Genomic DNA, 23,112 nt, shown 5'->3' with positions numbered 1-23,112 from the left:
CTTGAGCTTTGGATCTACCTCATTTTTGGGCTCATGCCATAAAATTAGTCTGCATAGCATAAGGACGGTGTGGATAAGCCACATACATCACATTGGGCCCCACATTTATTTTACAAGTGTCCTCCATTTTAATGCTAGAAAAGCATATGTCAACCTCGACATTGAGAAGGGTGGGGTGGTGAGGTAATTACTTAGGTGAGTAATTATTACTTATTTACAATGTATTTAGAAGCTATTTGAAAAATTAAACAGCTCCTTAAGATAACAACCCAAAAATAAACAAATCCAAAACTCAATCAAGCCACATGGAAGGAAATTGTGAGAATGGAAATACTGAGTTGAACGTTTGGAGCTCATCATGATGTTTATATGTCATCGAAACCCTTCTCAGAATTATTCCCAAAAAAAAAAAAAAAAGAAGATAAAAACACAAATAGTAGCTTGATCCAAAACTTCTACATCCCATTATTTCATGTGGTATGATCCATGGTCATAAGAATTTCGCATCCAATTTCAAGTATCATCTAAGCTAATACTTATTTGGCAAATGTGTTATTTCAGTGCACATGAGTTATAATCTGAAGACAATTCATGCCTGTTTCTTTAGTCCAAATGAGCTACCCATATCTCCTACAACGAATGCGTTTAGGATATAACAGACGATTGGCAATGGTAGCTAACTCTACTACTAAGTGGTCGATTCTCAGAATATCAGAAAATAATAAAGGAAAAAACTTGTTAATAAAGGATTAAAGAGAGTCTGAGAGAGACAGCAACTAGAGTTTGGTAAGGTTTTTTCTATGTTTGAAGACTAATTAGGTTTTTTCTTTAATAAGATGTATTTATATTAAAACCAATATGCCTACATGGCAGGCACTTGGCAATTTGGTTGTCAACATTACAAAAAAGTTGCTGTATAAACGGTCACAACACCATTACACTAACGGGATTCTTGAAACAAAAGGAATAGGTCAATAGAGAAAAAAATGGATGCAGATAAGCTTGAGCCCGGCACACGCGGTGGGCAGGCGGCCGTGTGGTGTTTAGCATATTCTAGTTCAACAAAAGCTATCCACGTGCATTTATATATAGAGCAAAAAAAGTCTCATTCTCTGTATAATATGAGACTATTCCCACAAACAAATTCCAATGGAACTTTTCTAATAAAAAAAGTGGTTTTTTTTCCCTCCTTACTTCTAGTTTTTTTAAAACAATTATCAAAAACCAACAATACATACCATTTAAATGATGCCACTCTATCCACATGTGTGGGCCCTAAACAACTTGATGGTGGTCGCTTTGACATGCCAATTTGATTTTTATCCTTGACTGCGAGCTTTGTTGTGAAGAACAAACACAAAGGCTCGTTTGGTAGCAACGTCAGTCTTCAGCATATGCATGTAATTTATGCATGCTCTGGTCCTGCATGTTAAAATCATATTGTTACTGTCGCCCAGTACTTGGAATAAAGATTATTTGACATATGTAATGCATGTTTCACTTTAAAAACTAGCATTACTCACATGTAGAGTCCAAAAGCACAAACAAGGAGTGCTTGAAAATATTTATTAGGACATGTAGTTTATATGAACTCTCTCACCATGTAGCGTAGCATACCTGCACATATGTATGTACAACTTGAAAAAGTAGCACATGTAGAGATTTTAAGGGTTGAATGTGGCACATTTTCAATGGGTTTCGACTATCGAACCCATTGAAAATGACCGTGGTGGCCTCAAGGATGAAAAAAAATCTCACCCCGGTATGATTTCAATCAGCAAAACTAACACAGCTTTGCGACTACTGCTGTGCCGATGGCAAGGCCAATCATTGATGTGAACAGGCTGGTCCACTGCACCATTCGCGGCAAGTCGCGTTACATACACCGACATGTTTCTAACCACTCTCTCAACCTGTTTATTTGCAGATCAACACATCAGAGGGCTGAGATTTCTCAATTTGATAGATCTCATGGGTCCCCATAATCAATAGGGTTGACCATGGTATTTTGGTCATCAAATCACAGGTGCGACCTGCAAGAAAAGGAACAGAAGGACCCAAATTTCATACAATTTGTAGGCCCCTTGTGCAACAAAAACTCAACATGGTGTACTATTTCATATCCACCATCCATTTTTTGTTAAGCAAAAAACAGCAGATCTAAGATTCAAGTAGGCCACAGCACAATGCATTACTATTGGAATCTTTCCACAGCCAACATAAGTATCAGACTAGGCTTCCCCTAATAATTGGGAATCATCATCTCATGGACATGTTGGATGGCACATAAACATCACAGTGGGCCAAGAAGCTTGCAATGAAGGGCCACAGCCTCGGCATCCTTATGGTTAACGTTCCTACCTGGGTTTTGGATTTAAGGTGTTTGTTTGACCTTTGGGCTCACACAACAACATGAACAGGCACAACTGGGGGATGGATGGGATGTCGCATGGATATCGTTCGTAGGCCCCACGAAGTTTTTTGTTACTCGAGTGCACCATATCGTCGGTGTATTACTGGCTTGTCAATTGGCACCTAAACTTGTAGAGTACGCGATGGACCCAACTTAATTTTAATGAGTCCAAGTCCCATCCCTTAGACCATTGAGATAAGTCAGATTATAGTCTTATCATGGACCCAGTTAAAAATTACGGATCAGTTAAAAAACTGGGTCCCTGTTAAGACTATAATCCGACTCAGATGCAAATAGTTCACTTGGAACACGTGTAAACTTTTTGAGAACTCATCATACATGGTATGAACTTCAAATTTGAATTTCATGTGATGCAACAGCCCGTGGAATCCTTAGGGCCCAACTGCCACTTTAATCCAAAATTTGGCGGGCCACGGAAAAAGAAAACATTTTCCTCCCTTAGACTTGCATTGCTCTTTGCTATGGATCAAAGAGTTTGAAATCAGGGTGAAAGGCTCATTTACACACCTTACATGTGTTATAGTGGCACATATGTGATCGAATGACTCCTTAGTTCGCTGACCCAATCAGATGCGGACCCGGTTTTCCCTGACACGGATACTACGAGACCCCGATCCGTTGACAGTGGCCCGCGATTCAACCCCGCGCGAATCGCTGTAGCATCTCTCTCTACCAGAGCTTCGTCGAGAGCGAAAGGCCACAGGCACGGGCGATCTGCAGCAAGAAGAAGAAGAAGAAGAAGAAGAAACTTCAATTCCCAAGTGATGCGAGGATTGTCGGTTTTCGGAAGAGGAAGAGTGCTGTTGCTGTCAGGGAAGCGTCTAGAACCTTCTCTCATCTTCTCCCATACCTTCTGTACGGACGGCGACAACTCCCGCCTCAAGGTCTTCGACCGACATCTCAAACGAAAACAAGTATTCTCTCTCTCTCTCTCTCTCTCTCTCTCTCTCTCTCTCTCCCCTCCGTATATCTACGCGTATACAGATTTATACGTACATGTTTTTTACAATGCTACTCTCGCTCCTTTGCAGCGGGACCGAGCCGCATGGCTGATGCCCTCCAAGGACACTTTCATCGATTCCGTCGCCGAAAACCTGTTAGATCGCTTGGAGGTATGATTTTTTGTTATTTCGATCTGTTTGTAGCTTGGTACATTCCAAGGAGAGTAGAAATTAGTTTCTTATTTGGCCGCCCTGGGCTGTAACGTGCAGATAATTTTCTTCAAAGAAAACACTGAAAAATTACCATTTCGAGGCGGTTAACCTCCTTGGAAAATACGAGACAGACTTTTTTTCTGTTTTTTCTTCAAGGATAACAACACATAGAGACTTCCAACAACCTTTATTTTTTTTATTTTTTATTTTTTTAAAGATTAATGGGAAATTTTATTAAAGACCTACGGGCCAAAAGCACTGCAAGAAAAGAATACAAAGAGGGAAAAAGGAAAAAGAAAGAAGACCCGCACAGCACAATCCCAGCCATCAACGGTTGAGGCAAAAAGCGGACCATTTCGAAATAGACAAGAAAACTTGGTCGGCAACCACCTCAAGAGATCTCGAAGCATTCCAGAATAGCCTTTTGTTCCTTTCATACCATGAGGTGCACCACACGGCCGGCATGACCATTAACCATCTCTCTCTCCCGTACTTTCCACTATATGCTCCATGCCAAGCCTAGAGGAGATCATGGACTGAGCCCGACATCACCCATTGTGTTTCTGAATCGGTTAGCACAAGATCCCACACCCTACAGGTGAAAGGGCAAAAAATGAAGAGACGGTCAACTGTTTCCTCATCACTGGAACACAAACAATACATGTTCAGGATAACCATTGCTCTCTTCTTAAGGTTGTCTATCATTAACACCTTTTTCCTTCCGTAAGGTTGTTCGGGATAACCATGTAAAGGCATCAACTTTTGATGGAATTCCATAATGCCAAAAGCGATAAGCATAGCCTTCCATAGATGGGGGATTCTGAGCGGAGCAAAGCAGCTTGTAGAAAGAGATAACCGAGAACTTGCCCGATGGGTGCACCTTCCAAACCTAATAATCTTCCTCAAAAGATAGGTGAATCGACTGCAACCTACCAAGAAGGCCAATAATCTCATCTGTCTCAACATCTTACAAGTTCCTTATACATATTGGGCTCTAGCAAACCTGGGATCCCACTCAGAAGCAGCAATCCATCACCTGAACACCCACCCCCAAAGCCACTCTTTCTAAATTCGGGAAGTCTTGATGCAAAGGAGACTCCTTGCACTACACATCTTCCCAAAACTTGATTTTGGACCCGTCTCCAACTACAAAGGAGATACTACCATGAAAGAAATCCTCCCTGATGTTCATTACCGCCTTCCAAACATGGAAAACTCTATACATTGAGGATAACTTAGTTTCCCACCCTCCCTCTTGAACTCCATACTTAGAGGCAATGATCCTACACTAGAAACCATCTTGCTCCATACTAAACCGCGAAAGCCATTTGCCCAACAAAGCCAAATTCACAGAGTCAAGGACCTGAAGACTGGTTTGCAAACCTCCTACCATTTAACCAGATGAAACTTAGGACCCTTTGCACTCCCTTCCCACAAAAAATCCCTCCTTAGCTTGTCTAATTTGTGCAGACTACTCGAGGGCACCTAAAAAGAGACAAAGTACAATGACATGTTCGCAAAGACAGTTTTGATAATAGTTAGACACCCACCTAGTGAAAGATTTTTGCCTTTCCACTTGGATAATTTGTCTTCTATCCTTTCAATCACCCTGTCCCACAAATGTTTAGCTAGCTTCCCAATGCACAAGGGAAGACCCAAGTACATAGAAGGAAAAGAGCCAGCCCAACAACCTATTCTAATGGACTTTAACTACAATCTCTCATTATCAGTTAAACAAGTTCAACCACTCTTATTCTTACTCATCCCAATAGACTTCTTTGACCGACTCTTCTTCATTGTTAACAAACTTCTTTGACTAACTCTTCTTTATTGTTAACAAACTTCTTTGACTGACTCTTCTTTATCACCTTAGCACCTAACATCATAATAGTGCACACATTACATACCTTCCCCTTAAGGTGGGTATGTAACGTGTGCACTATTAGGATGTTAGGTGTTGAGGTGTCCAATAAAAAAGGGTCAGTCAAAGAAGTATGTTAGGATGAGTAAGATCACATGCATGTAGTAGCTTTTCCAACTTGCATATGCATCTTGACACCCTTGCCACTTTACAAGAATCTTTGTTTTTGCTTTGTTTCCTCATCGAACCATATGTCTAGCCGGAATTCGGTTGGGTTGGGGTTAAAGTATATCGTAGTCTGAAATAGGGGGCAACTGACTTTGAATCGGAATACTTTCACTTTCTTGTTTAAGCATGACACATGAAAAACAAGATGGACGCACGACTCAGCTGGAAGATGAAGCTCCTAAGCAACTAGACCAATTCGTTCAATGACTTGATAAGGCCAAAAAAATTTCAGGGACATCTTTTGAGCTCTTCTCATTGCTATTGATTGTTGATGATATGGTTGTAGCCCTAGGTAGACCCAATCACCAACCGAAAATTCACATTCAGTTCGGCCATTCTCTTTATTCTCTCTTCGGTGTCCAACAAATGTTCTTTTCAAATTTTCATGATATGATCTTTTCCTTTAAGTTCATCTTTCAGAACCTGAGCTCACGTATTGCCGGCCACATAAGTCATGAGGCGCGGAGGTAGAACGCCATAAACAATCTTGTAGGGGGTCATCTTGGTAGATGAATGTGTATTTGTATTATACCACCATTCGACTAAGGATACCTACTTAGCGCATTCCCTCAATTTGGACCCTGTAAAACATCTCAAGTAAATTTCTAGGCATCGGTTGATGATCTGAGATTGGGGATGCTAGGCTGAGCCGTGGTTTAATTTTGTACCTTGTAATTTAAAAAGGAAAAAAAATTCCTTCCAAAAAAGGCTTAGAAAGAAAGGGTTTCTATCACTGACAATAGATGTCGGCATACCGTGAAGCTTAAAGGCATTGTCAATGAAGAGTCGAGCAATAGTAGTGGCAGTGTATGGATGGGAAAGAGGGATGAAATGTTCATACTTGGACAACCTATCAACTACTACCATGATACAATCCTTACCTTGAGAAAGTGATAGACCATCTATGAAATCCCCTGGGATTTTTGTCCATATTCGAGCTAGTCTTGGTAATGGTTGTAATAGCCCAGCGGGTGAGATATTCTCAGATTTGTTGCGCTGGCACACATCACGCTCCTGATATATTGGCGCACATAAGACCACATTCCATTCCAAAAGAAATTTTCCTTAACTCGTTGTAACGTCTTTTGATACCCGACATGGCCACCCGTCAGGCCCTCATGCATATGTTGAAGCACCTTAGATTGAATAGGAGAATTTGGGCTCAAATAGAATCGTCCATTGTAAAACAAGAGACCATCATGAGAAGTGTATCGTGTTAGGTCAAGTTCTCCCTTAATGAAGCGGTCCATGATAAATTTCATTTCTAGGTCATTCTTGTTATGGGCTTGGATCTCATCGACCGAAGACGACATTGGTCTAGTAATACCATCAAAGCCCCATCTTTGGCTCGCCGTGAAAGTGCATCAACCACTTTATCGTCCTCATATTTGCACTGTAATCGTTTCCGGGATCAGTAATCACACCGTAATCGTTCTCGGGTCCTGTAATCGTACCAAAATCATTATTGGGACCTGTAATCACATTGCAATTGTTCTTGGGACCAGTAATCGCACCGAAATCATTCTCGGGACCTGTAATCGCACCAAAATCATTTTCGAGACCTGTAATTGCATGGTAATTGTTCCCGGGACCTGTAATGGCAACGTGATCGTTCACGGGACTGGTAATCGCACCGAAATCATTCCTGAGACCATTAATTGCACCATAATTGTTCTTGGGACCTGTAATCGCATTGAAATCGTTCCTGAGACTTGTAATCGCACCGTAATTGTTCCTGGGACTTGTAATCGCACTAAAATCGTTCCCGAGACATGTAATCGCACCGTAATAATTCTCGGGAATTTAGTTTCTCCTCCCATGGTGCATGATGATATGAGGGAGTGCGCAGGGTCAAGAAGTGATAGCTGGTGATGTTGTCCGCATAGGTGATGTTAAGCAAGAAGAATAGGGGAGAAGCCCCCTTAAGAACCATCAGTTGAACCTCAGTTGAGAAGGTCCACTAGAGCAAGCCAACCATCCAAGAGGTACCCACCTCATATGTCAAGCTCAAATCTAGTTCCCGGTGCCCATACAACATGTCCCGAATCTAGTGTCGACAACTTCCGTAGAACCTCGATTTTCGGCCCTTAGCGCCCATACAACAAGTCCCAAAGGCGGTGTTCCACGAGGAGGATTTCAGGGGAAACTCCTTCGTAATTGAGCATATCAAAAGAACTCCACAAGCAACATACATCTCCACTAAACAACGGTTAGATACAATGTTGATAAAAGAAAATACATGGTATCATAAAAGCGTAAAAGCAAAGAAGCATGCTCCAACATCGCCAACTACTGCGCTCTAAGATTACCTGAAAAACATGAGCAAATGCCCATGATCTTCCATACGAAGCCCGGTAGAGTGCATGTGTGCGTGTGCAATGCCAATGCATATGACAAATAATATATATATATATATATATATATAAAACTTGGCCGACCATCTCTAATATGAGATCATTAAACAATGTTTAGAAAATTACTTGAGGTATTTTACAGGGTCCAAATTGAAGGAATGGGCTAAGTGGGTATCCTTAGCGAAATGGTGGTATAATACAAATACTCATTCATCTACCAAGATAACCCCCTACAAGATTGTTTATGGTGTTCCATTAACCCCCTACAAGATTGCTTATGGTGTTCCACTTTTGTGCCTCATGACTTACGTGGTTGGCACAACGTAAGTTCAAGTTCTGAAAGATGAACTTAAAGGAAGAGATCAGATCATGAAAATCTTAAAGGAGCATTTATTGGGCGCCCAAGAGAGAATGAAGAGAATGACTGACCTTCACCGAATTGAACCCGAATTTTTAGTTGGTGATTGGGTCTACCTAGGGCTACAACTGTATCATAAAAAATAAGTGGCCATGAGAAGAGCTCAAAAGCTGTCTTCGATTTTTTTTTTTTTGCCTTATCAAGTCATTGAATGAATTGGCCTGGTTGCTTATAAGCTTTGTCTTGCAGTTGAGTCACACATTCATCTTGTCTTTCATGTGTCATGCTTAAATAAGAAAGTGGGAGAAGGTATTCCGATTCAAAGTCAGTTGCCCCCCATTTTAGATCACGGTGTGCTTTAATTCTAACTCGAAAGAATTCTAGGTAGACGTATGGTTCGATGAGGAAATAAGGCAATAACGGAGGTTCTTGTAAAGTGGCAAGAGTGTGAAGATGCTGATGTAACCTGGGAAAGCTACTGCAAGCTCAAGGAGAGATTCCCATATTCAAACCTTGAGGACAAGGTTTCTTGAAGGGGGAGAGTATGTAATGCGTGCATTATTAGGATGTTAGGTGCTGAGGTGTCCAATAAAAAAGAGTTGGTCAAAAAAGTTTGTTAACAATAAAGAAGAGTTAGTCATAGAAGGATGTAACCCGGGAAAGTTACTGCAAGCTCAAGGAGAGATTCCCATATTCAAACCTTGAGGACAAGGTTTCTTTAAGGGGGAGGGTATGTAACGCGTTCACTATTAGGATGTTAGGTGTTGAGGTGTCCAATAAAAAAGAGTTGGTCAAAGAAGTTTGTTAACAATAAAGAAGAGTTAGTCATAGAAGCCTGTTAGGATGAGTAAGAATAGAAGTAGTTGAACTTGTTTAACTGATAATGAGAGATTATAGAGGAAGTCCATTGGAATGGGTTGTTGGAAGTCCGTGTGCGTGTGTGCATGATCCTTGAAGAAAAAACAGAAAAAAACCTGTCTTATATTTGTCTCTGGAGGTTAACCCCCTCCAACTGGTTTTCTTTGAAGCAAATAATCTGCATGTGCGAAGGACAGCTCATATGGATTTGCAGCGGTACTGAACATGGTTCGGTTGTAATTGTTTCGAGTTTCTTTCTCTCTGTTTGGTCTGGAATTTCTATGATGATTGAAATGGTGTTTCATTATAATGTACTATGGTTTCAGTTATCGTCTTAGTGTATGCTTGATAATCGATGAGGGACTCGACGAGTCAACTCAATTTGGTTTGGCTACTTGCACCGAGTCGATACTACGATTCTTTGAGTGATTGGCATTCTGGCAATCGACATGGCAAATTCTTGCGAACTTGTTGGCTTTACCGAATTGAATTTGGAAATTTCAATACTGATTTCCATTCAAAATTGGGTACAGTTCTTTTATTTATTATTAATTTTCCTTCACTGTAAGGCTTTGGGGCTTGTTTAGATTTGCCCTAAGAATGGTCATCGGATTTAATGAGGCCCACCATATGCATATGTTTTTTCAGATACAGCACCCGTGTTCGACATCACACAATGCAGATGGGTGGGATACTCTAAATCCTCCACCGCACAGAATCCGCCCCCGAATGAGAATGTAATGGTAATGGGTCATATCCATTATCAATTTATCATCACCTCCTCATTCTGTGAGGCACCACACAGTTCTTCTCAGTGTTTTATGTGTCATTATTGTCGTACGTATTGCACCCCTAGGATGTGGAAACTTGTACCAATATTGTTGATAATATTGCAAATACTGGGAAATGCATCATAGTTTGAGGGAAATATTGGGGAAATGTTAGGAAAATGGTGGAATTTTTGAGTGAAACTTTGGGAGATGTTAAAAGACACATTATTACAAACTTAGGAATAAAACAAAAGCTTGATAATATCCATTATTTAGGATATGAAACCATCTGCTGTCGGCCACAAGTGATACCATTATATCCAAAATGGGTTTATATCATTCAAATATCGTACAATATAAGCAATAAAAGAAAGTGACACAAGTAAAAACTAACAAGAACAAAAAGTACAGTTTGGATTCATATGTACAAAAAGAACAAGAAAAAAAAAGAAGGAAATGTAATCAAGTTTCTCTCACCTTTGAGTTCCTGCCTGATTCCACTATCAAACAGTGATTTCTCTACTCTAATCATGCTCTGATGTCAAACACTCATAGGAAGAGATTTGTCCAAAAATTGAGGGTTTCTAGATTCTTTTTCACACACACACACACATTTCCGATTTTCACACTGTTTACACTATTGTCGATGATACATGCGATAATATCGCATGTTTTGAGGATACAATGCATTTATACTAAAGGATTTCAATATTGTGAGATGTCAGCATGCATTGGCTAATATTATCTATAATATTGGCTATATTTCGTATATATTGGGATACCTTGAATGCTTTTTATCAGCAACCACCAATAACGTTATTATTGGCACTACATAAAGCATCGGTTCTCCCTGCATTCTTAGTGTGACGAAATGTGCCCTTGGAAGCTTGAGTAAATCAAATCAAGAATCAAACTTTTGTTGTTTATTTCCATGACTTTTTTCCCGTAAATTCTTTTCAGGATTGCAAAAGAACATTTCCTACAGCACTATGTTTGGGGGGTTCCTTAGCAGCTGTTAGGCGTTTATTACGTGGGCGTGGTGAGAGTCCATTCTCAATTTACTTTTATTTTATTTTTTGATATTTTTTTTTAATCTTTCCCATTGTTCTATATTTTGTTGTCTACATTAATTTAACAGACCACGTTGGTCTACTTTAAAAAAGACAATGGTGCTTTATCTTAATTTCTACTTGGACACACTTTTCTTTGTCTTGAACCTCTGAATATATGAATGGAAGGATTTTGTGAAATCCTACTGTGTCCACTAAAAGTTGATACTTTTTTATGGCAGTCAAGCATGATCTATATCACTTATGCATGTATGAATTGTTTGTTCGCCTATCGATCAACTCAGGAACTGAGTCAACTGATTGTGATTCTCTGTCCTAAAACCTCCATAAAAGAGGCTTGGTGCTTCCTAACATCTGCATCTTGTGTCTTCGAGTGGGGGAGTTAGTGGGTCACCTCTTCATTTACTGTTCCTTCTTCGAGGTTGTGTGGTCTGTCGTCCTTCGATCTTCGAGTATCTTATGGGTTATGCCTGCATCAATAGATGCTCTGTTTCGCTACTAGCATGGCATTTCAGGTGGTTGCTTTTCCCCTCGGAGATGGAGACTTGCCCTCTTCGCCACGCCTTGGTCATGGTGGTCGGAAAGAAACAATCGTGTCTTTCGGAACCAAAGTACTTCTTCGGATGGGGTGATTAATCAGGTGTTTATGTTGTTATCAGAGTGGTTGCCTTGAGTTTGTTCTGAGCTGGGGTTTCGGGTTTTGTATTTTTCCTTTTCTGTTGTTTGTTTTTCATTTCTATTTTGTCCTGTTTCTTTCTGCTTGGTATAGTTTTTCTTTCTTTGGCTTTTGGCCCTAATAAATTGCATCATCTTTCAAAAAAAAAAAGGGCCATTTCTTGTAACCTGAAACTTCTGCACCAGAATTCATTTTTCTAGATTACCATTACCTTGGATAGAGAGATTTTACATGAACAGTTGAATAAAGATAAACCAAGAGTGCTAAACCTTTTCAAAAGTGCCCTATTGGGACCCAATTGTTATTTACTTGATGCTTGGTTGAACCATAAGTTGTTGACTCATGACTCAAGTGTCTTGGAGCTTGAGTAGTCGAGTTTTGGAGGGAACATGGGGAACTGTGCCATTTTTCTCTCTAAAAAATATTTGTGATTTATTCATCACCATCATAGCCTTGGCGAAAGGTCAGGGACTGGCTCCCTACCAAACATTAAACCTCCTTTACTTGAGCATGGGGCTGGTTATTGTATCGCTACTAGGTAGATCGTGAGCATTTGTTATTTATTATTTTCTAAAAATAAAAGATTGACGAAATCATGGAATAATTCTTTTAAATCTTAGAATGGGTGAACAAATGAAGAAAGTATCTTTTGAGATGAAACTTGAGGTTTCTGTAGTCACTCATCTTTGTTCCATTCACAAATCACAAAAGTCGCATGACTCACATCATCATCATCATCATCATCATTATCATCATCTAAACCTTATTCCAACTAATTGGGGTCAGCTACATGAATCTTTTTCTGCCATTCCACTCTATCAAAGGCTAGTACCTTAGCTAGACCATAGGTCATTGTCTTTTCTTACTACCTCCACCCACATCCTTTTGGGACATTCCCTTGCCTTTTAGAGTCTTCAACTGGTAAGAACTCACTCCTCCTGACTAGGCAGTTTTTAGTTCCACTGTACATGACCAAACCATCCAAGTCTAGTTTCCCACATCTTGTCACCTATTGGTGCTACTCCTAAACTCCCTCAAATGCATACATTTCTAATTTTATCTGGTTTTTTTTTTTTTGTCTTGCCACTCATCCATTCTCAACATTCTCATTTCAACTACACATCCTATGGGCACGTTGTTCTGCAACTGTCCAACATTTAGTCCCATAAAACATAGTTGGTCTTATTGCCATCCTATAAAATGTCCCTTTCAGTTTTAATGGTTCACGACGATCGCATAACTCCAAAGGTGCATCTCCATTTCTACTACCTTGCTTGAAATCTATGGGCAACATCCTTCTCAATATCCTCTCTCATGAATTATTTACCTAAGATATAGGAAGTGGTCATTTTGGTAAACTTCTTGGTTGGCAGTCTTTACTAATTCCTTTTTCCCACTCCCATTGTTACTAAAATTGCACTCCAACATTCAGTCCCATAAAACATAGCTGGTCTTATTGCCATCCTATTAAATGTCCCTTTCAGTTTTAATGGTTCACGACGATCACATGACTCCAAAGGTGCATCTCTATTTATTCTACCTTGCTTGAATTCTTTGAGCAACATCCTTCTCAATCTCCACTCTCATGAATTATTTACCTAAGATATAGGAAGTGGTCATTTTGGTAAACTTCTTGGTTGGCAATCTTTACTAATTCCTTGTTCCCACTCCCATTGTTACTAAAATTGCACTCCATATGCTCTGTTTTAGTTTGACTAATTTTAAATCCTTTAGATTCTAAATCACCTCTCTGTAAGTCTAGCTTTGTATTTACGCCCTCCTTCATCTTGTCAATCAAAACTATGTCACCTAGAAACAAAATACACCACCATGGTATATCTTCCTGTATATGCCTAATTAACTCATCCATAACAAATGCAAAAAGGTATGGGCTCAATGTCTTGGTGCAATCCTATAATAATTGGGAACTCACTTGTCTCTCCACTCTGCACATTTGTTATTGCTTCCTTGTATATATTCTTAATCATGTTTGTAGATCCTCTTGAAATTTTCTCTCCCAACACCCACCAGATTAACTCTCTAGGGACCAATAAAGAGCACATGGAGATCCTTACTCTTCTCCTTTTCCTCGTACATATCTTTAATCATGTTAGTATATCCTCTTGAAACTCCTCTCCCAACACCCACCGGATCAACTCTCTAGGGACCCTATTGTAAATGTAAGTTAATAATGACCATGTGGAAACCCTTACTCCTCTCCTTAAAATTTTCCATCAATTGTCTAAGTAGGAAAATAGCTTCAATGGTAGACCTTCATGGCATGAAACCAAATTGATTTTTTGATACATTTGTCTCATACCTTAGGGCCTGTTTGTTAACGCTGAAATTCTTCACTTAATACGAAATATGGAAAGCGCTCGATGTTTAGCGGTGTTTGTTAACGCCGAATAAGGAAAGCTCTCCATCATTTTATGCCGAAATTTTTCGGTGAACCAGGTCTAACTTAATGGTGAATCCAAAAGGCGCTCCGCAATTATTATTATTATTTTAAAATCCAATATTGCCCAGATTTTCTTGTTTACGTAATAAACAACCCAACTTTTAATGTGATACTTTTCTGGGTCCACCATGATTTATGTGTCACATCCATACCGTCCATCAACTTTTTTATATCATTCTAAAGCATGATCCCAAAAAATACGCATATCTGAAGTTCAAGTCGACCACACCACATAAAGTAGTGGGAATGGAATGACTATCGTAAAACCTTCCTGAGGTCCACCGTGAGGTTATTTGCCATCTAACCTCTTCATAAGGTCACGCGGACCTAGATGAAGGGAAAACACAAAAATCATTTTGATTAGAGCCTTCCGTGGCCCCAAGAAGGTTTTAATGGTATGCCCCCAATTTCCATTGTTCCTTGTAGTGTGGCCCACTTAAGCCTTATATCTGCCTCATTTTTATCTTATTTTCTAAAATGATATGAAAAAAAATGGATGAACGGTGTGGATAAAACACATATCATGGTAGGACTCACAAAGCCCTTGAATGTCCGTCTCTAGTTAATCCTGACTGGGTTGGTACGCAATCTCGCCGGATTTGGGGACACCCGATTCTCATCGCCAACCTTTCACATGTTCTTGTGTTGGAAACCTACGTGGGGCCCACCGTGATGTTTATGATAAATCTAACCCGTCCATCCGTTTTTTGAGCTCATTTTTGGACTTGATGCCAAAAATGACCAGGATACAAGAGTCAAGTGGGCCGCAAAAGAAAAGGTGGGTAGGAAAATTCCAACGTTGAAACATTAGTATGGTCACAAAAGTTTTGTATCAGCCCAAGTATTTTGTTTTTTCACTTCATCCCAACGTTCATGAACTTATAAATGATTTGGATGGCATATAAACATCAAGGTAGAGAGCCAAGGAAAGTTTCAATGGTAGACATTTCTTTCTCCAATTTTCCCTCTCATGTGGCCCACTTGAGTATCCACCTCATATTTGGTCATGTGTCCTAAAATGAGCTCGCAAAATGGATGGACGGGTGGATTTCTCACTAACATCATGGTGGGCCCCACCTAGCATATCAACAGGTTGGATGGCAAATAAACATTCCCGTGGAATCCATGAAGTTTTAATGATAGGGATTCAATCATGATTGTTTCATATGGGTAAATGTGTCAAATTAACATATTTCAAACATTTCAGATATTAGTTAACAAACTAGTTATTCTAGATTCATTATTAGTTTTCCGACTTCAGATTCAGACTTTAGATTCAGATTTCAGATTCAAACTTTGGATTTTGGATTTAACAAACATGCCCTTAGTCTTTGCTCAACTCTTTCCCAAAGTTTCATACTATGGTTTATAAGTTTAATCCCACGATTGTTAGTGTAGCTTTGTATGTCTCTTTTATTCTTATAAATAGATACCGCAATACTATTCCTCAATTTGTCGGGCATTTTCTTCAATCTCACAATCTTGTTGAACAACTCGTCAACCAAAGTTACCCCATATCTCCCATACACTTCCAAATCTCTATTGGTATACCATATGGTCCAAGGGCAATTCTTTGTTTCATCATTCTCAAAGCTTTTTCCACTTCAAATATCCTAATCCTACAGAAGTATTTATGGATTTTGACGTTGTTAGAGTTCATTGTTCCATATATCTCTATGCTCTTAGAGTGATTGCCATTTCACAAGTTTTGAAAATAGCTTTTCTACCTTTCTTTGATCTCATTGTCCATGACTTGTATCCTCTAGTCATTGCTCTTTATGCATCTAACATGATCTAGGTTCCTACTCCTCTTTTCTTTCATTTTTGCATATTTGAAGTCATCTTTCTTACCCTCCTTTGTCCCCAATATATTGTAAAGATCATCACAAGCCTTAAGTTAGGCCTCAACTACTTTTTTAGCAATCTTTTTGGCATGTCTATATTATTTAAGATTTTTATTGTTTCTGGTTTGTTGCTAGGCTTTAAAACATGCATGTTTCTCGTTAATAGCTTTTTGTACGTTGTCATTCTACCACCAAGTTTCCATATATGATTGGCTTTTCCCTCTAGATGCTCCTAAAACATCTTTTGTCACTTTGTTAATGTACTAAGCCATCTCATTCTACATAAAATGTACTTCTTCCTCAACATTCCACTTTCCTTCTTTCATCAATTTATTTCTAAATAACATTATTTTCTCTCATTTTAAATTCCATCACCTAGTTTTTGGACACCTATTAATTTCATTCCATTTCTTCCATTTCTTAACGTAATCATATGCATAACCATCAACCTATGTTGTCTAGTCAAACTCTTTCTAGGTGTCACCTTGCAATCCTTACATATTTTGATTGTTTTGTCTTCCCAAGTAGAAAGAAATTTGTTTGGCTTATATGATCCACTTTTGAAAGTTATTAAATGTCATCTCTCTTCATAAAGTATGTGTTTGCTAGATTTAGATGGTATGCCATACCGAAATCAAGGATAGCTTCCCCCATCTTATTTTTTCTCCCAAAACCATTTCCTCTATATACCCTCTCATATTCTCTACTTTCTTTTTCTATATGACCATTCAATTCTTCTCCTACAAATATCCTCTCTCTGTTTGAAATTTCTTGCATTAGTCCATCTATATCTTCCCAAACTTGTCTCTTCATTCTATCGTCTAACCCTACCCATGACATATACGCGCTAATAATATTGCCTACCTCCTCTCATAACAGAAGTTCTGTTAATAAAATCCTGAAACCTATTCTTTTAACATCTACAACTTTATCCTTTAAATCTTTATCTATCATTATCCCTACCCCATTTCTATTATGCCCTTTGCTATGTACAAAGCTTATATCCATTTTGTTCCTTTTCCACTTGGTCCCCTGAACACAAGTTATGCTAAGTCTCCTTCGTTTCATCATATTCGTATCTACTAACTCCATACTTTTATTTGTCAATGTTCCTATATTCCATGTGGCAAGATGAATCTTATTCTCCTAAGCTAGCTTCTTTACATGCATGCATCCGGAATGGTGTGGGAATCCTTGCCTACTTCTCACAGCAATCGAGTGTTGTTGTAGCACATCGCTTGCGAGGCCCTAGCCAACCCTTGCCTATTTCTCACTGCACCCAGGTTCAATGGCAGCACATTGCTTATAGGGAATGCCCAATCATAGGTTTGGAATGTCATATTGTTTGGATTCATGTTTGAAGTTTTGGCATAAATTTGACGTTGGCTGCCAACTTGATACTGCCCTCCTTTATCTAGACTGGGACCACCAGTGAGAGCATAAAACTCTTGCAGGCGCAATGTAATAGACTATTACAATCAACGAGTTGATTACAATCAAGCACTATCTAATGGTCTATTACAATCAATGAGTTGCATGACTCACCACATAAGTTTACTAATATATTGTTGTGTAATGTACCAAACTAGAAATTCTAAAAAACTATAGCAAATTCAAATTCCAGCAATTAACCAACCAAACTAACTAAAGTTAAACGTAGAAAAAGGGATACATAAGCATAAAACAACGAAAGGGGAGAGAAGGGGGGGTTGTTGAATCTGGGAATGCATACAAAAAATGCAACTTTTCCCACCACATTCGATAACCATTTGTTAGAAATCAGTAGAAGTGTGTATATTTTAAGAAAACAACAGAAAAGAAGAACAATGAAATTGTAAAAAGGCATAGCAAGAAAAGATAGAATTGCAAATGGATCACAATGTTGATCATTCTCAGATATAAAAATGATTGATGTAAAAAGGCATATACCAAACGATGACGATGATTGCTGCTCGACGACTGATGCAATTGTCAGGAAAAAATACGATGACGATGACGATGACTGCTGCTCGACGACTGATGCTCCACCGCTCCTGACGACGACGACGACTTTGATAACGATGACGACGACTGATGCTCAAGACGATAACACAGTACGGAGTAGAGATACATCAGTGAAGGATTCCGCAAACCAAAAGGGGAAGAAATTATCAGAATGGACTCAGGTTGAAAGGAAAAAACGGGGTCAAAGAAAGGGCTCCGACAGATACGACTCTCTTCCTACGATCTTTGTAAAGGGATATCCTTCTGGGTGGTTTCCTTTAAATCTTGAAAGGGTTTTCGGGAGAGCAGGGGCGGTCATGGATGTAATAATGCCCAGAGATAAAATGAGTGGTGAATACAGGGGATTTGCACTCATCAGGATGAGCTTGGAAGAGGAGCTATCCAGAGCTGTATCGATGCTTCACGGTCAGAGTTTTGGGGCGAACAAGTTGCTTGTTCACCGTGCTAGATTCGGGCTGGAGAGAAATTAAAGAAAGGGAGTCAATCGCGATGCTCTGGTGAACCAGACTCAGATCACGAATCAACTTTCAATCCCAACCGGAAGGAAAAATCCCCCCTTAACTTCGTCTTCGTCCCTAGGCCGGAAGGAACAGCTTATCGCCCCCTCCTCTGCCAGTGCACCCTTTAAGGTGGCCCTCCTCAGGTATCTTCCTGTAAATCGTCAGGTGGCCTCAGCTGAAGTGGAGACTACTGCCGTCAGGGATATCACTATTGACAAGGAACCTGGATCGAAGGACTCCCCCATAGTTGTCCCTGCCGAGAAAATGGCTTCGTATGGTGGCCACCTTAGGAGATCAGCGGTGGCGATCACGAAAGTAGGTGCTTCCATCGAAGAAGTAAAGACGTGGCTAGACGAATGCTGTCGGTACCCTCTGGAGCTGTATGATATCAAACCCATCGGGTATAACGAGCTGTGGATTGACGTCAAACCTGAAGTCAACCCGGACATGCTGATTGTTGCGGGAGCTATCCACAAAGATGGCCCAGTTGCTAAGATGATGAATTGGGAAGAATTCTCATGTTTCGGGATGGAGGATTTCTGGGTGTTGATTTGGTCGATCCCTCTCGAACTCTAGTTTGCAGAGTTTTTCAACCTCGCTGCCTCTAGCCTCGGGACCTTGGTCGAAATCGATCTCAAAACTCTTAATGGAGATGAAGTGGGGTTTATTCGGGCCAGAATCCGACGGAAGAAGGGGATCCCTCTCCCTCCCCACATCCGTGTTAAGGCTGCTGGTACTGACCTCTTCCTCCCTATCCAACGAGAGGATCCATCCGTTCCATCCCCATGCTGGGGCGACATCTGGCGCGCAAGAAACCTCTCGGCGGTGCCCATTGAGACGGGAAATAGCCACACTTTATCGGCCATGGCTGCAGGTGCAGCTCCTCTGGTGCAACGCGAAGTTGCTGAAGGTGTCCCCTCCTCGATGCCGCGCGGAGCACCATATTTTGAACCCGCGACGTGCCACTCTCCATTGGCTCTAGCAGACTTTTTGACCGACGCGGTAAGGCGTCTGATGCACGCCCCTGTGAGACAGTCGGTATGGACACGCGTCCCCATCCGGTCGAGGCCCCAGCCACGCAGACGACCCGATGTTCTCTCGTGTCTGACCCGGGCCCCCTTTTTCAGCAACTAGCATTTAATGCGGGTCCTCTTTTTCTCTCTGACGGATACACGCGGCCGTCGTCTAAGCACCACGCGTGCCTCTCATGCTCCCCCTCGCGTCCCGAGGGAAACGCGTGTCGCCAATCCCTCCCCCCTTCGACAGATGGCGTTTCCGGGTGTTCCTTTGACCTCAACATCGACGCTTCGATTTCTGCTTCGGTTTCAGAGGCTAATCCCCGCCCGTTCGTAACCCCACCGGCTGATCCTATCTCCACGTGGCCTCACTTGCTGCCTGCGAAATCTACACGTGCCGCTAGATCTACAGCTTTGGTCTCCACTCGTAAGAAATTGAGCATTGAGACCCTGGACTCTGACTCTTCCCCTACTTCCCCTTCTCCCTTCCTCGCAGGTTATCTCTTCTTCTTCCAGTGAGGACTCTCTTCTTGTCCCCGACGAAGAGCCCTGCAGCTCGGATCAGGAGTACCCCTCGTCTGTTCTCTCTCCTAGATCTATGGCAGATTCCGATCTCTTCCCAGGGCAGGCTATGGTGAAGATGTTCCGGGATGATTACGGCGATACTGTGCTGGAGGCCGAGCCTCTCCAGATTAGGGAGGATCGTAGAGAGGGGGTGTCTCCTCCGGCTCTGTTACTTCTGAAGGACTCGGTTGACTAGAGAGCCGATCTGATTCGCAAGATACAGAGGAAAAGGTGGATCAGAGATGCGATGGGCCACGTTGGCCGTGTCATCGGGGTATCTTTCGGTGACCATCCGGAAGATTTCATTTCTCTTTCAGTGCATTGAAGAACGTGGTTGGCCGCTGTCTCAAGCCAGGCCTCCCAGGAAAGGCCCCTCCAAGTCGAGTCGCAACAGGGAGCTCCAGAGCCTGACACTCAGCCCCACACCATCCAACCATGTCTCTTCTCGGGTTTCCTCTATTCGGGGAAGCTCGGTTTCTAAATGAGAGTGTTATCTTGAAATGTCCGAGGGGTGGGGTCCAAGCGGAAGCGACGTCTCATTAAAACTATTACTGACAGATGCAAGGCTGACGTGATATGTCTTCAAGAAACCAAAGTTCAAAAGTTCAGTGACAAGCTTCTTGCCTCGGTCTGGTCTACTCCTTCCGCGCAATGGGCTACGTTGGACGCAAATGGTGCCTCTGGCGGAATCATTATGGCTTGGAAGGCTTCTTCTTGGAAGCTCGTTGCTTCGTGGAGTGGTCTTTTTTCTCGGTCGATTATTTTGAAAGAAATTTCTTCTAATTTTACCTGCCTAATTTCCTCTGTTTATGGCCCTAATCAGGATTCCCAAAGGCAGGCCTTCTGGGAGGAACTTCACGCTGCCAGGGTGAAATTCGACGGTCCCTGGTGCATAGGGGGTGATTTTAACATTATTCGGACGGCTGATGAAAAATCCCAGGGAGGTAGGGTGTCAGCGGGTATGCAAAGGTTCTCTCATTGGATAGAAGAAGAAGAGCTAGTTGATCTCCCACTGCTGGGAGCTAAATTCACTTGGACGAATGGCAGGGCGTCTCCCACCCTATCCAGGATTGATCGTTTTTTAGTCTCGGCTGATTGGTTGGAACATTTTCTCCAAACCTCCCAATCTCCGCTCCCCAGACCCACTTTTGACCACACCCCCATCTTGCTGGCTGTCGACGACTGTAACTGGGGCCCCAAACCATTCCGATTCGATATCGCCTGGTTTCAGCTCGAAGGCTTCACTCAGATGATTAAAGATTGGTGGACGGCTCCTTCCATACCTGGATTTGCTGGTCACAGGCTATGTAGCAAATTACAAATGATAAAACGTAATCTTAAGGCATGGCGAGGGGAGGAGGCACGGAAAAGAGAAGTCGATTCTGCGGCTGTTCTTGCTGAGCTGCAGAATATGGATAGGGATATTGAAGAGGGCCACACTCCTTCTCAGTTCTTCCTTAGAAGGATCCAGCTGATCCAATCCCTTGCTGCCCATCTTAGGGCCCGTTTGGCCGGTCGGATTGGAAGGGATTGGATGGTATTGGAAGGGATTGGAAGTCAAATCCTGGGATTGGCCTGGCGTGCCAAACAGAGTCGGTGATCTGATCCCAATCCCAGGTATCTCAAGACAATCCGCTGACATCACCATCATTACATTTAAATCCCATCAAATCCACCCTAATCCTTCAACTGTGCCTGGGACGTGTTTGGTTCGAGGGATTAGAAGGGATGAGAAAGTTTAAAACCGGGATTGGCCGGGCGCGCCAAACAGACTGGATATAGCAATCCAGGGATATATCAATCCAGACAATCCACTGACAACACCATTATTACCTAGAAATCCATGCCATCCACCCTAATACCATTCAAACCCTTCCAATCCACCCGGCCAAACGGGCCCTTAAGGAGGAGGAAATCTCTTGGCGTCAGAAATCGCGATGCAAGTGGATCCGTCAAGGTGACAAAAATACTAAATTCTTTCACTGCATGGCCAGCGAACGACACAGATCAAACTCGATAAGTAGCTTGGTGATCGGGGAGACCTATACTGATGACAAGGATCTCATTGCTGAAGAAGCTGTTCGGTATTACAGTGAGCTTCTGAGAAGCGACGGTTGGGCCAGGCCATCGCTTCTTCATCTCCCTTTCGACCCTATATCTGTTGCTGCCGCCCTGGAGGCCCCTTTTTCAACCCTCGAGGTCAAGAGGGCCATTGACGAGTTGGAAGGAGATAGAGCGTCCGGTCCTGACGGCTTTCCAATCGCCTTTTTTCAGTGGTTCTGGGAGTTTATTCAGAAGGAGGTTATGGATTTCTTCTCTGAATTTCATGCGAGAGGCAGGTTGTCCAAAGGGTTAGGGGCTTCCTTCATCGCCCTCATTTCGAAAAGTCCGGGAGCTAACACCTTGCCTGATTTTCAGCCGATAAGCCTGATCGGGGGCCCTTACAAGATCCTTGCCAAAGTCCTCGCATCCCGCCTATTAGGGGTGATCGATTCCGTCATTTCTATCCACCAAAGCGCCTTTATCCCTGGTAGGCAAATCATCGACTGTGCCCTCATCGCTAATGAATGCCTCCACTCCAGACACAATTCAAAGTTAAAGGGCCTTATCTGCAAGTTGGACATCCACAAGGCCTATGATCACGTCGACTGGGAGTTCCTCCTATTCATGCTTTAGAGGATGGGCTTTGGCGACAGGTGGAGAAAATGGATTAAAGAATGTGTTGCTTCGGCTAGGTTCTCAGTCCTAATTAATGGCTCTCCGAAAGGTTTCTTCCCAAGCTCTAGGGGGTTGCGCCAAGGCGACCCTCTCTCCCCATTTCTTTTTTTGATCGTGGGTGAGGCCCTCTCCAGAATGCTCAGCCGAGGTCAGGAAGCCGGCTTAACTAGTGGATTCATGGTGGAGGGGTTGTCCAACCCAATCTCCCACATCCAGTTCGCTGATGACACCCTTTTGTTCAG

The 23,112-nt window shown here is 41.8% G+C and overlaps 1 protein-coding gene across 5 annotated transcripts in view; it reads left to right on the top strand.

Moving 5' to 3' along the window:
* Positions 1-2,954: 2,954 nt before the first annotated feature.
* LOC131242783 (putative methyltransferase At1g22800, mitochondrial) overlaps positions 2,955-23,112 on the top strand; it is a 33,244-nt gene continuing 13,086 nt past the window's right edge. Inside the window, exons 1-3 of one of the 5 annotated variants that reach the window (XM_058241660.1) lie at positions 2,955-3,348; positions 3,466-3,546; positions 10,978-11,056. In XM_058241660.1, coding sequence (XP_058097643.1) covers positions 3,199-3,348; positions 3,466-3,546; positions 10,978-11,056 — 310 coding nt within the window. In that variant the 5' untranslated portion in view covers positions 2,955-3,198. The remainder of the gene's footprint in view (positions 3,349-3,465; positions 3,547-10,977; positions 11,057-23,112) is intronic. The other 4 variants (XM_058241658.1, XM_058241662.1, XM_058241661.1 and 1 more) reach the window with 4 other exon arrangements.

Source organism: Magnolia sinica, chromosome 4 (genome assembly GCF_029962835.1).
Source record: "Magnolia sinica isolate HGM2019 chromosome 4, MsV1, whole genome shotgun sequence".
NCBI lineage: Eukaryota > Viridiplantae > Streptophyta > Magnoliopsida > Magnoliales > Magnoliaceae > Magnolia > Magnolia sinica.
Note: the sequence above shows the minus strand (reverse complement) of the source record. Positions and strands in the feature narration are given on the sequence as shown.